Source organism: Epinephelus moara, chromosome 24 (genome assembly GCF_006386435.1).
Source record: "Epinephelus moara isolate mb chromosome 24, YSFRI_EMoa_1.0, whole genome shotgun sequence".
Taxonomy (NCBI): domain Eukaryota; kingdom Metazoa; phylum Chordata; class Actinopteri; order Perciformes; family Serranidae; genus Epinephelus; species Epinephelus moara.
Genome location: NC_065529.1, coordinates 51,770,998 through 51,783,691, shown reverse-complemented (window position 1 = coordinate 51,783,691; position 12,694 = coordinate 51,770,998). Strand labels below are relative to the sequence as shown.

Genomic DNA, 12,694 nt, shown 5'->3' with positions numbered 1-12,694 from the left:
CTGATGACGTGGCATTTTGTTGATGACCCTCAAAGTTTCTTTGTTTCAGGAATGTGTGACTTGAAATCCTCTCATAGTGACCAGCACAACTGTGTATGTTTATGTAACATTTGCTTTCTGTGGTTTTATATAAAAACATTATATAATAAGGTGTAAATTCATTTTCTGTGGTCGTATGCAGTCCGTTGATTTAGTCATTCTCAGCAGCCTGACATTAAAAGCAGCAGATTTGTGGATTAGAGGGCGTAATTGACTCCGGGAAGTGGATCCATCTCAGCTGGAGGCCTCAGACTCAGCAGGCGTCCTCTGCCACAGGGGGAAACTTCCCACAGCCTGCAGCCTTCATCCTGCCTCATCTTCAAATCATCCTCCACCTTTCTCTAATCGTCTCTCGCTGGCTCGCTCCTCTTCTTTCTGGATCTTTGCTCCTTTGTTTTTTGCTGTCTCTTTTTTTCTTTCCTCTCAGACTTACATCCTCCAAACTCACATTTTCCATCTTTCTCTCGCTCCTCTCTTGGGTTCAGTCGGAGCAATTAACAGCTTCTGTAGCATGGCTGTGTTCAGACACGCAGCGTTAATTTGCATTTACACGACAAACATAAGTTGGATATATTTCCTGAGGTCTGAGAAGACAGTGAAAGAGCACGTGACCTTTGGATCAGAGCCACAAACAGAGATTTTGATGTATTTAGAACCACGTGCACTCCAGTCAAAGCTGGTGTCTGGATAAATGAGGAGTTTGTCCTCCATCTCACTGCAAACATTTTCATACTAATGACCTGCTGAAGGCACCCAAACCCGTCACATCTGCATCGTTATCACAGACTGACAACAAATGTCAGGATGCAGAGAGACACTGACACTCTGAACGCAAGGTGACGTGCGAGCTGTGACATCAGACACGTAGCTATGTTCCTATTATTAATGGAGTTAAAGCAGAACTTGTCTTTGTTGTAACGACCTGCATCGCACAAACTGAAACAACAGAAATAAATATCCCGCCACCGATCCTGTCCTGCAGCGACACCCTGTTACACACAGTGATGAATGGTACAGGATGAACAGCAACAGGGATTTTCCATCACCACCTTTAGCTGCACCGACTCAAACCGTGCTGCGCTGATTTGTGTTTCCTTTGTCAGTTTTCACACACCGAGCAGCACCTGAGATGGACCATCTCCCTGTGTCAGCGTGGGTTTCCTCCAGGTGCTCCAACATGTCTCCCTGTGTCAGCGTGGGTTTCCTCCAGGTGCTCTGACATGTTCTCCCCGTGTCAGCGTGGGTTTCCGCCAGGTGCTCTGACATGTTCTTCCCGTGTTAGTGTGGGTTTCCGCCAGGTGCTCTGACATGTTCTCCCTGTGTCAGCGTGGGTTTCCTCCAGGTGCTCTGACATGTTCTCCCCGTGTCCTATATGTGTCTGTGAGATCTTACTCATTTCATTTGTCATTAAAAGTCACTGTTCCTCTGTGAGCATTGCGTCGCTCATGTCGACCCACTCAAATATCAACAGGATTAAATAATTTAATAAAGAAATATGCAGCATGATTTAACAAGGTCAGATGGTAGCGTATCGTCTTGAGGAGGGTTGTTGTGTCAAAATCTAGTTTTAGGACCTTCATTATTCCAGTCTTGTGCTGACGAGGTTCATACTGATACATTAAACTGTGTTTAATCACATTACTACTCAGCCTCTATGGTTTGGGAACATTACAGCAAAGACAAACTCCTCACAGAGTAGGAGGAACTCTGCAGCAGTCTAATCTGACCATCATCATAAAGCCAAACTCACTGTCCCTCTCACCTCTCTGTTTCATCTCACCGGTGATGAAATGGGTCTGCTGCCCTTATACCTCAGTTCTCCCGGCCGCCCGTCACGCCCCACTATTCTCTGCCACCGTCTTTATGACCAGGAAATGTCCATTTCCGTAAATCATTTGTCAAAAAAACGAGGGGACAAAAGGTATCAGAGAGCATATTGAAGGGACAATGTTTGTAAGTGCTCCACTGACGGCCCCTCCGGGCACGTCCAAGGTTACACACCGAGCTCCTCCTGGCAGCGCTTGTGTTTTTTTCTTTTCAGCGTGTGTGAAGCGTGACATGCTTCAGAGGCGAAGAAAAGGGCAGAAATTGATGTAACAACAAAACACTGGCATCTCGATTAGCCAGGCTTTCAAACAGGAGGATTTTGATTCGAGACAAGAAAATCAGATTTGGCTGCTTCCCATTAAACTCCTCACTGGAGTCCTCGTGTATCGCTGAAAAAAAAAAGAACAAAGGATTCATATTTTATTTGAAGTCAAAATCTTCATTTTAGCAGAACTGCCACAACAAACGCAGTTTTCTATCCCTGTCAACAATCTGTGTTTGATACGACAGCCGCGCTCCCAGTTGTCTGTAGTTACTAAACAGAGCTGTGATACCAATGCATCTTAATCTAAAGGCTGTCGTTAACATGAACGCAGCAGTCAGGAACATTCTGTGTTCACTAAAAGACAGCTAAACTACGAGTTATGTTTCCTCTGATCAACTTCCTGTGCGTCCTTATGATGTCTCTATGATGCTCTGTCAAAGAGTCAAACTGGATTCTGTACATCTCTCTTCACTCGTCTTTAGGACGTTAATGGAACAGTTTGACATTTCAGGAATTATGCTTCATCACTGTCTTCCTACGAGTCAGACTGACAGCACTCCCTGTCTGTCTGTATGGGTAATATAAAGCTGAATATAAAGAGGTGGTTGGCTTAGCCCAAAGGTAACACAATCTGAGACTGTCTTTCTCCTAAGTACGACCACATAAATGTTTATTATGACCTTTACTGATGTTTTTGAGGCAGTGACCTCCAGTGGTTGTCGGGCAACATACAGTAAAACTTCAATTGACCTATGGCTAAGTCACGCCCCCTCCACTCACTCGGACAAACTATCAACATTCAGTGCCCGGCGCTATGGCAGGTGTCACAGTACACGGCATTTCACAGGAGACATAACGATCAGATGTCATTGAGAAGTAACCAAAAGGGCCTAAACTACGCATTGGAGGGATATATTCATCATTTTATTGTTGAGAAGGTCGATGAAAAGCTTAAATTACAAGCCAAAATTTACAGGTCACAGTGTACGCTTGTGAACCGCATCTGGTTGCCGTCACCATCAAAGACAACAAGTTAAAGTGCCACTGAAGTTAAGGTTTTTGGCTCAGAATATGAGAAAAGGATAACGGCCTTTTTACCATCTTTACCAAGAGTGTCTCTCCGTTAGTTTGGTGCTACAGTATTTACACTGAATCATTCAGCATAACGTTTGCCAACCTTTGTTATCTCTGCCATTACAGATAAGTTAATGAAGCTAAGCTCCAGAAGTTAACGTTAGCTTAACTAGAGCCCTTTGGACAACAGCTAACAATGATGTACGATCACCAAAGTACAAAACTAGAACAAAATAGGCTAATGAACTCCCAGCAAACAAGGTGACATGATGAACAACGCAGCTAGGAGCTAACGTTAGGCTAACTTTAGCTAACGTTAGCTAGAGATGTTAAAGATAACTTTATATTTCTTTCCAGCAAAGTGACAATATGTTGCCTCAAACACAATGTTGACTTACCTTAGAACAGATGTAGACATCATTGTTAATCTTATTCACGTTGAGTTGATGTTGTGGTCTAACGTTACCACACAACTTTATCCAAAGGAGACACTTTTCTCGGTTGAGATGTGGTTTAAAGTGTAAAAAATACACCTGGTCGCCCAGCCTCTCAGGATACCTTGTGTCAGAGTTGCATGTACCCCATGCACACCGTTTGACCATTTTTAAACTTCAAATCTCAGAAAAAGCTCATAAAACCAAACAAACTGACTTTCTGTAATGCATTTCAATGGACGTCCAGGCAGAGAATGTCCCAGTGTATGGGAATGGCTATACGCACTGTGATTGGCTCATCGCGTCTGAGGGCGGGACTTAGCCATAGGTCAATTGAAAGTCTAGTCTCAATTTAATACCCAGTCCCTTTTACTAACCCAGTGTGGCTCCACATTCTGACAAATAAAGGCCTGTCTCAATCAGAGGCCTGGTCCAGGTGCCAAACAGTTCATTTTTCTATAGAAGTTCTTCAGATGTTTAAAACCAGGTTGTTGGCGACCTTAAATGATGTGTCCATTCCTCAATTACCCTGTAAGTTGTTCATGTTCCTTCAGTCTGTAAGAGTCCTCAGATCAAAAGAACCAAAAGGGTTTTTCATGAAAATGAATCCAAGTTGGAACCAAAAGGGTTTTTCATGAAAATGAATCCAAGTTGTGAGGACTGTTTTAACAGGATAAAGTGGGGCTGTGTCGGTGACGTTAACCTCAAATGTCGTTACTCTCTCTGTCTCTGATGTGCTGTTGATTGGAGCGACTGGTTTACACAAAGTCTGATTGTATTTCCTGATCTTTACTGAACAACAGTTTTGTGTGAAAGGAATTAAAGGTCTTTCCCAAATAGAGGCCTGTTGAGTTCAGTGATTGAAGCCAATAACAGCCCAGGCTTATAATCATAGTTTTACAGTAGTATAAAGAGTGACAAATTCTCACTGCCTGTCCTGCTTTGCCGTTCTTCATAAAAGGTACAATCGTGGAATGAGGGGGCAGAGTTGCCACATGACAGAGACAGTTAATAATTGTTATTGTCATGTGATATTATTGTTTATAAAGCGCTGCAGACGTGTATGTCACATGTCCCACCAGAGGCCGAAGCTGTCGTTTTAAATGTGATGCTCGTCATGCCTCTTTTGCTTCAGGGATGTTGGCATGCTGTTTAAAATGACTCACCGCGGGGGTTTAATGCCTTTGTTGTTTGGTGCCGTGTAAAAATGTGACGGGTGCGTACAGAGGGGACTTCGTAGCAGCTCTATGGCGCCATCTCTGTGTGAAAAGTGCTGAGGGCAGGAGGGAGGGGAGACTGGCAGCTAAAACAAGGACAGGACTTTAATCCAGGAAAGTGCTGTTCATGTCCTCTGTGAAACAACAAGTCAACGTAGAGTTATTTTAACAACCTCATGTAGCAGGTGTGTGACGTCAGATATGCCATGTTTTGTTGCCTTAGTAACAAAGCCTAATGATCTTTTAATGATCTTAACCTTGCAGTTTTGGTCCAGCTGTGCACGGGAGCAACTTTAATTTCTTTTATCGTTCTGTGTCTCTAAATTTGGAGGTTTTTGCGGGTCTGTGAAAACAGCACAGGCGGAGCTCTCTATGACTTCTTCGGTTCCCCAGCAGCAGTTTGTGACTTGCAGGGTGGATAACTGATCTGTCAAGATGTTCACAGCTGATCAGATCAGATCAATGGATGGATGGGTGAGAGGAGCAGCTGCTGCGGGTGAAAGCAAACTTTTAGACCCAGCAGAATGAACAGTTAAGTTTCACTTTCAATGGGCCTGGTGTTCTGCTGCTCCATCTCTGCCCTGAGTGCAGAAAATCTAGAAAATCTATTTGTGGCTGCAGATGTTTTAAGTGTGGCGGGTGGCCACAAAAAAATGTGTGTGTGGAGAACCATGCGTTACCTGCGTGTTTAAAACAGTAACAATACGTTGCTCGACTTAATGTGCCTTACTTGACACTGCACGTCCTTCGGTGCAACGACTGCACATCGCAATGTTGATGCTGACACGATACATCCTGCAGCCCACAGTTGAGTGATATCACAGCTAACTTACTTACTTTATATTACAGACGTGAAAATTCAAGTGTCAGCAGGAACGTAAATCATTTCCCAAAATGCTGAACAACATGTTGCTTTGAAACAGTTCGGCCTGATTCTGGTTGGTCACAGTGCTGATGTACAACACTTCAGGACCAGTCCCTCAATTTATTTTTTTTATAAAGGTCTGTGAATATTGTTTAACCATCAATAAAACTTAATTTCCCTCCTAAATGTAAATGCATGTTTGCCAAAGTTAAATCTGCTCCAGCTCCTGTTCAGATGAGTCTCAGGACACACGAGGAGGAGGAGGAGAGAAAGTAAGTAAAATAAAATCCCTGCAGGACTGACTAAGATATTGACTTAGTGCAGACACAGTCGTGCTCACGGTGCCTCTCCGGCAGGATGATGATGATGATGACGATGATACAATCATCATCAAAGGAGTCCTGTGCAATTTTGTGTCACAGGAAACCAAGACATGGGAGCAAGTGAACGTTTTCTCTGATGACTGAGTTTTTCAACAGTTCTGCTCAGTCAAGAGAGAGAGGACCGTACACGCCGTCAGCTCCACAGATAAGAACATGAAGATGTGTGCGAGCAACCGAGAAAAGAAAGAAACGAGTGAGCAGGCTCATCTGAAATATTCACACAGGTGACCAAAGAACATCGTTCAATTAAGAGACATGAATAAATGAACGTACCGCTGATGGTGGCTCTCTTCGGCAGGATGGTGACAGCGCCCACAGCTGCGTCCTCCAGCTGGTGGATGGGACTGTTCTTGGCTCCCCAGCTGTCGGAGCCGATCCACAGGAAGTGACCCACCTGGTCCGCTCGCTTACTGGCGTTCAGGATCCCCCTGGATCCAAACACACACCAACACTGAGTCACACACAGGCAGCATTTAAAACTTTACAGAGAGCTACAAAACATTTATCTGAGATTTTAATCGATGATTCACACTGAAAATGTTTTTGTTTACGTCAATAAAGCAGCAACGCAATACGGGGTTAACTTTACAGAGTACCGAGGTGTTATTCTGACTCAGTGTGAAACACGACAGGCTCAAGTTTCACCTTAAAGTACCGTGTGTCAGATTTAGGGCGATTTAGTGGCACCTAGTGGTGAGGACTGCAGATTACAACCAGCTGAAACTTCTCCTGGTTAGAATTCCTTCAGTGTTCGTTGTTCAGGAGCTGAATTATCCTCAGAGGTCTCTTCCTCTCAGAAACAGGGCTCATTTCGCTGAAGAAAACTATGATGAAAATTATTCGTCAACGACCTGTTCTCCATGACGAAAACGAGACAATGACCAAATGTCTCCCCTTCTGTTCCTGAGATATGACGTTAAAACATGATGATGTCACAGTCAAGCTGACATTTGACCTTCATCATTTAATCCTGTTAGACATTTGTGTCAAGTTTTGTCATAATAAGTAAATGAATTATTCAGTTATGGCCAAAAATATAGTTTGAGAGGTCACACTGACCTTTGACCGCAAAAATCAAATCAATTAATCGTCTAATCAAGTGAACGTTTGTGCCAAATTTGAAGAAATTCCCTCAAGGTGTTCTTGAGATATCGTGGTCACAAGGATGGGACGGATAACCCGAAAACATAATGTCTCTGGCCACAGCTCTCACCGCTGCAGAGCCATAACATAAAGTTGGGTTCAATGGTCTGTTAAATTAACTGTATATGTTTCATTCCATCTGACCCATAACTCCCGCTTTAATGGTGTTTAATTCAGGTGTGTTATTTACCTGATATCCTCGTCGGAGGCGAACAGGATGACGGCTCTGGCGTACCGAGTGTCCAGCAGCAGACGGATGATTTTATCAAAGTCGGAGGGTTTGTGGTCGTGAGGGATCTTCAGTGACTGAGCGATACAGATTCCACCTGAGGACACAAGACAAACACAGTGAGACGACCTCGCTTCCTCAGCTGGTGATCTCTGCTGAAACACTGGGTGGGAGACAAGACGTGTCATTTATGACTCAACATTTCAGAACTGTTCTTCCTGAAGTTGAAGTCACAGTTAGTGCGACTGAAGAAGCTGAGAGAAGACTTTTAAGGAGCACATGAGACGACAGAGCGCTGAGCTCTTCTCTCTCTGCTGCCTGACATTTCATGAAGCCGTCGACACCTCTGAGCACAGCGTCTTATAAGTGAGGGAAAGAGGCTGAGAGAGCTCCGAGCGGAGACATCACTAATTTCAATAAACGTCACTCAACTGCACAAAAAAGTGCAGCTTTCTTTTCTTTGATCAGCAGGTCTCGTTCACTGCACAATCACATGTGGATGCACGATCACCTCATATCCAGGACTGAGAGCTTATAACGGAGGATCTAAACTTTCTGATCAGGATGAGCTCATTGTTTCTGACATCACATGCATGATAAAGACTGAACCTGTGAATTATACAAACTGACACTTTGGAGAAAAACAGAAGTTAAACCCAAAATCCTCTGTTTCACTAAATAAATTAGGCTTTAATAAATCACCATTAACCTTTTGAAACCTGCAAACTGGCCTGATTTCTTTTAAAAAGAAGGGAAGAATATAGTGAGCAACAAAAGAAGAAATTACCCAAAAACTAGCAAGAAACAGGCAAAAGAGAAAATTAAAAACAGAAATACTAGTAAAAAAAAAAGAGAAAGAAGAAAGTGAAAAAGTAAAAAAATAAACAAACAAGGAAATGACCTGGAAAGAGTCGTTAAAAATTATAATACTTCACTGACATGAACATTTAAAATTTAATAATAATTATATTGTTTTTTCCTAGCTTTCCTTTTTCCCCATTTTTTCCTTATAATAATAATAATTTTTCATCGTTTTATTTTTTGTAAATTGTGGGTCATTTCTTACCAAGTTGTTTCTTGAAGAAGTCGTACCAATCTGCTCAGACTTTAAAGGTTTAAAAGAAACAAGGAAGAAAAATGGCTCAAACAAATCACTGGAGGAGACAACCAACCAGAAGTGGGCTGGTCTATGAAGGGAGTGACTGATCATGAGGAGGAAACAGGTGAGCAGGAGGTGAGGTAAGGTGAGGTAAGGTGAGGTAAGGTGAGGTAAGGTAAGGTGAGGCAAAGCCAGTGAGGGACAGGTGAAACTCATCAGGACGGGCACACAATCAAGAGGAGACACATAGACACATCAGGAGAAGATAACAACAGGACACATGACTGAATAAATACAACAAAGTAAAACTGAAAACCCCAAACCTGAAAAACAAAATCCTCTGATGATGAAACATGAAAACAAAGACGGATTACTACAGCCCTGTTTCCACTGCACAAAAAACCCGCTGACATCTGTTTTTTAATGTCGTGGCAAAGGTTACAATCAGCAGTCACACGCGGGCGGGTCAATGACTCTGCAGCAGTCATGAGTATTTATCAGCTCCAGCTCCCATCAGCATCGATGGAAACACATCGTTAGCCCCTTACCCGTCAAGATGCAATGACTCATCACCACAAAGCACAAGTTGCCGAGCAGCACTGAAACACAACCCAAACTAGACGGCACTGAGTTAGAAAGACACACTGACCAAGTAAGAGATATAAATAAAAAGAAGTAACCACCCTAAATAAGGATGTGACAACACATATTTGTATTGAACCGTTGGGTGCGAGGGTTTTGGTTCGGTACACTGACAAACTGAGCCATATGTTGACCATCCTGTTACATTCGGAAAATAAAAATTACACCTTAAACTGTGTTTAATGCAATGTTGTCAACACGGCAGCTGACAGGCCGGGACAGGAAACAGTCTGTCTACTCCTCCCTCCCCCAAACCAGAACATCCTACTGCAGTCAGACACACTGGGAGGACGCTACGCTAAGCTAGCTCCTTACAAGATGGTCGGTGACACCATCACCAGAAACAGAAGCTCCTCTGATGAACTACAGGTCAGCTGTTTGGAGCCAAGAGGGTTTCACTTTATGACGACAAGGGTGGATAAAAACACACTGAGCCAACAAACGAGCCGCCGCACAGCTACAGACTCTCTTCAGCAGCTAAACCATCAGTAGTCATGAGAACCGATACTTCGGTACCAAGACGATGCCAACACGCAAAAAATACGTCGCTGCTTGTTTTTTTGGGTACTGTAAGTACCGGGTACAACTTTGCCCTCAGCGGGCTGTGTCAGAACTGACGGGGGCAGTATATGCACGTCAGTCGGTGCCAAGGACGAGCGCCTGTTCTCCATCGTCTTTGCTAGAAACAATGGCTTTTACAAGTGCTGCTGGAGCCACAACACCTCGACTTGTTGAAAAGTCAGGTAGTAGGAGTCGTGTATGGAGAGGGTTAGGGTTAGGCCTCATTTACACCACAAGTGATGCGTTCCCGTAGCGCTCTCGAACGGTCGCTGTTTACTTGCGTTTTCATTGCCGCGAGCATGTTAACAGGTTAGAGCATTCACACCGCATCCGTTCTACGCGCTGCTCAAGTTGTGCTACTTCGCGAGCAAGCTCGAAAATAGAAGAGACGCCGATTTTTTGCACAAGTTGCAAGCGAATGGTTGCGGTATTCAACAAAAAACACACAGTTTGTGTGTGTTGTGAGCTCTCTCGGCCACCGTAGACATCTCCCCCTTGACCAAGTGTATTAGTATTGGTATCAACTACTAAAATTCTGGTATCGTGACAAGCCTACCCATCAGCACAGTAACATACATGACCTCCGAGCAGAAGCATTGGGGCATGAGAGCTGCTGTGCTACGGCAGCTAACCGCAGCTAACGTTAGCACAAAGCACACACCCACAGCAGTGAGCAGTAACTTTGATTTGATTTGTCCAGAAAGAGTGAAAGGTTCGTTAGTGACAGCTGTTTATCTTGTGTTTATACGACTGTGATGTTTGTTCATGCACTTATTGGACTGAAGGAGCTCAGAGAGCTCGAGGGACGGAGCGAAGTCACCACTCACATACAGCGGGTTAAAGAAACAACACTGACACTGAGAGCTCTGACGTCAGTGGTAACTTTTATATAGTGGGTAGGGATGCATGGTAACATCAGCACGTCATCAATATCGGACGATATCGGCTTTACATGATGTTGATTCACTACAGAAGAGACCTGATGATGATCACTACAATTAGGTGGGAAAAAGTGGATATATCAACATCAGTATTATCAGTTATTGGCCAAATAAGTTGTTATATATCTGCATTTCGGATATCAGCAAAAAATCCAGTATCGTCCATCCCTAATAGCAGGACACAGAAATAATGAAACGCAGTTTAACGATCTAACTCCACAATTCAGTACATCACCGTTCAGTCTGTTCGCTTTCTCAACAAGTGTTTTCTAACATATTTCGTGCTCAGAAAGAAGAAAGAAAGAAATCACTGATTTCGCTTTACTCAGATTTTAACAAGTCCATTTTAGCCCGACTGTCATTCTGCTTTGTAGACAAAAGCCCAAATTCTTTAATTCTTCATATATTTAGAAATTTAAAACTCAAGGAAACTTCCCTGACACGATCCACTTGTTTGCTGTATCAAACCGAACCGTGACTTTTGTGACCCGTTACACCCCTAACCACAAAGTTTTCACAGGCCTCCATGCTGCTCTCTACAGTTTACTGACCTGTAATCAGGCCTGTCCTTGATGTCAAAAAACACACCAATAGAAAGTCATCCTCATCTGCTGTGGAGCCGTGTGCACAGCTCTGGCCTGCTGGCAACGGGAATTGGCAACGGATTGTCTATTGTCTATTTTTAGGGAGTTATCCTGTGTGTAGTAAACCTGTGCACGCTCGCTAATTTTTGTGGAGGAGATGTATAACATTAAAGACATATGTCAGAGAGGTCTGAGGGCCTCTGGACAACATCTCATGACAATAGATCCTGCAGCTGCCTTTCCGTAGCTGCTAACGTGGCTAAAATCATTTTGATCTGCGGCTGTAAAATGCCAGTTATTTGTGCTGTTGTCTCTGCGGCGCTGATCTGATTTGTTAGCCCGGTCATGCAGATCCACTTCCTGACCCGTCCACTAACTCTCTGCAACACCCACGTGCACTCATGACATTTGGCTCAAGCAAGATCTAATGAAAAGTAGCGTGAAGACTTTACACAAAGAGTTTGGCCTTTGAGAGCGGCGGCTGTCAGTGTGGCGTGAAGAGGCGCCGCCAGCGACTCGGAGGGGGTCAGTCCTCTGAGAATCACAAATGAGATCAGATATTATGACACTTAGAAAGGACACTTGAGGTCAGAGCAGGAACGGCTTTGAGAGGTCAGTGTGTGTGGAGACATCGTCTGAACTGAAAGCTCATTTACATTCATCCTTAGAGAACGTGACAAGAAGTTACTCTGCCATGAACCTGTCAATTAACCACGTCAACCCCATCAGCTCTGTTGCTTCTGTCATAACACGCTCTTGTTGTGCAGATAAACACTGTTCACCCTCAGAGCAGCTGTGGTCCAAGGCATGATGATGTCAGACATGTTTTAGAGGAAATGTAACCAGAACATCAGAGTTGAAGTCGTGACGATGTCAATGATGGTGAACCTTTTCCTGTTCCTTCATATTGACCCCACACAACTCGACATCTCTACAGTTCCTGTTTTGTCTGTTAATTGCTGAAGGAAGTACAAGTCACACACAACACTCATATATTAGATATGATCAATATATCCTTATTAGCAGGCTATGTACCACAGTCTTTTAAGGTAGCTGTAATTAAACCTCTACTAAAAAAGCCCACCCTGGATCCAGAGGTGTTAGCCAACTATAGACCAATATCTAATCTTCCCTTTATGTCAAAGATCCTTGAGAAAGTAGTCGCAGACCAGCTGNTCTACTAAAAAAGCCCACCCTGGATCCAGAGGTGTTAGCCAACTATAGACCAATATCTAATCTTCCCTTTATGTCAAAGATCCTTGAGAAAGTAGTCGCAGACCAGCTGTGTGATTTTCTCCATGATAATAATTTATTTGAGGAATTTCAGTCAGGATTTAGAGTGCATCATAGCACTGAGACAGCACTAGTTAAAATTACAAATGACCTTCTGA

General features: G+C 43.5%; 1 protein-coding gene across 1 annotated transcript in view; it reads right to left on the bottom strand.

Moving 5' to 3' along the window:
* Positions 1–12,694, bottom strand: part of LOC126385742 (metabotropic glutamate receptor 7) — a 397,617-nt gene that overhangs the window by 162,662 nt on the left and 222,261 nt on the right. Inside the window, exons 3-4 of the mRNA XM_050037660.1 lie at positions 7,438–7,573; positions 6,378–6,532 (exon numbers count right to left, since the gene is read on the bottom strand). Coding sequence (XP_049893617.1) covers positions 6,378–6,532; positions 7,438–7,573 — 291 coding nt within the window. The remainder of the gene's footprint in view (positions 1–6,377; positions 6,533–7,437; positions 7,574–12,694) is intronic.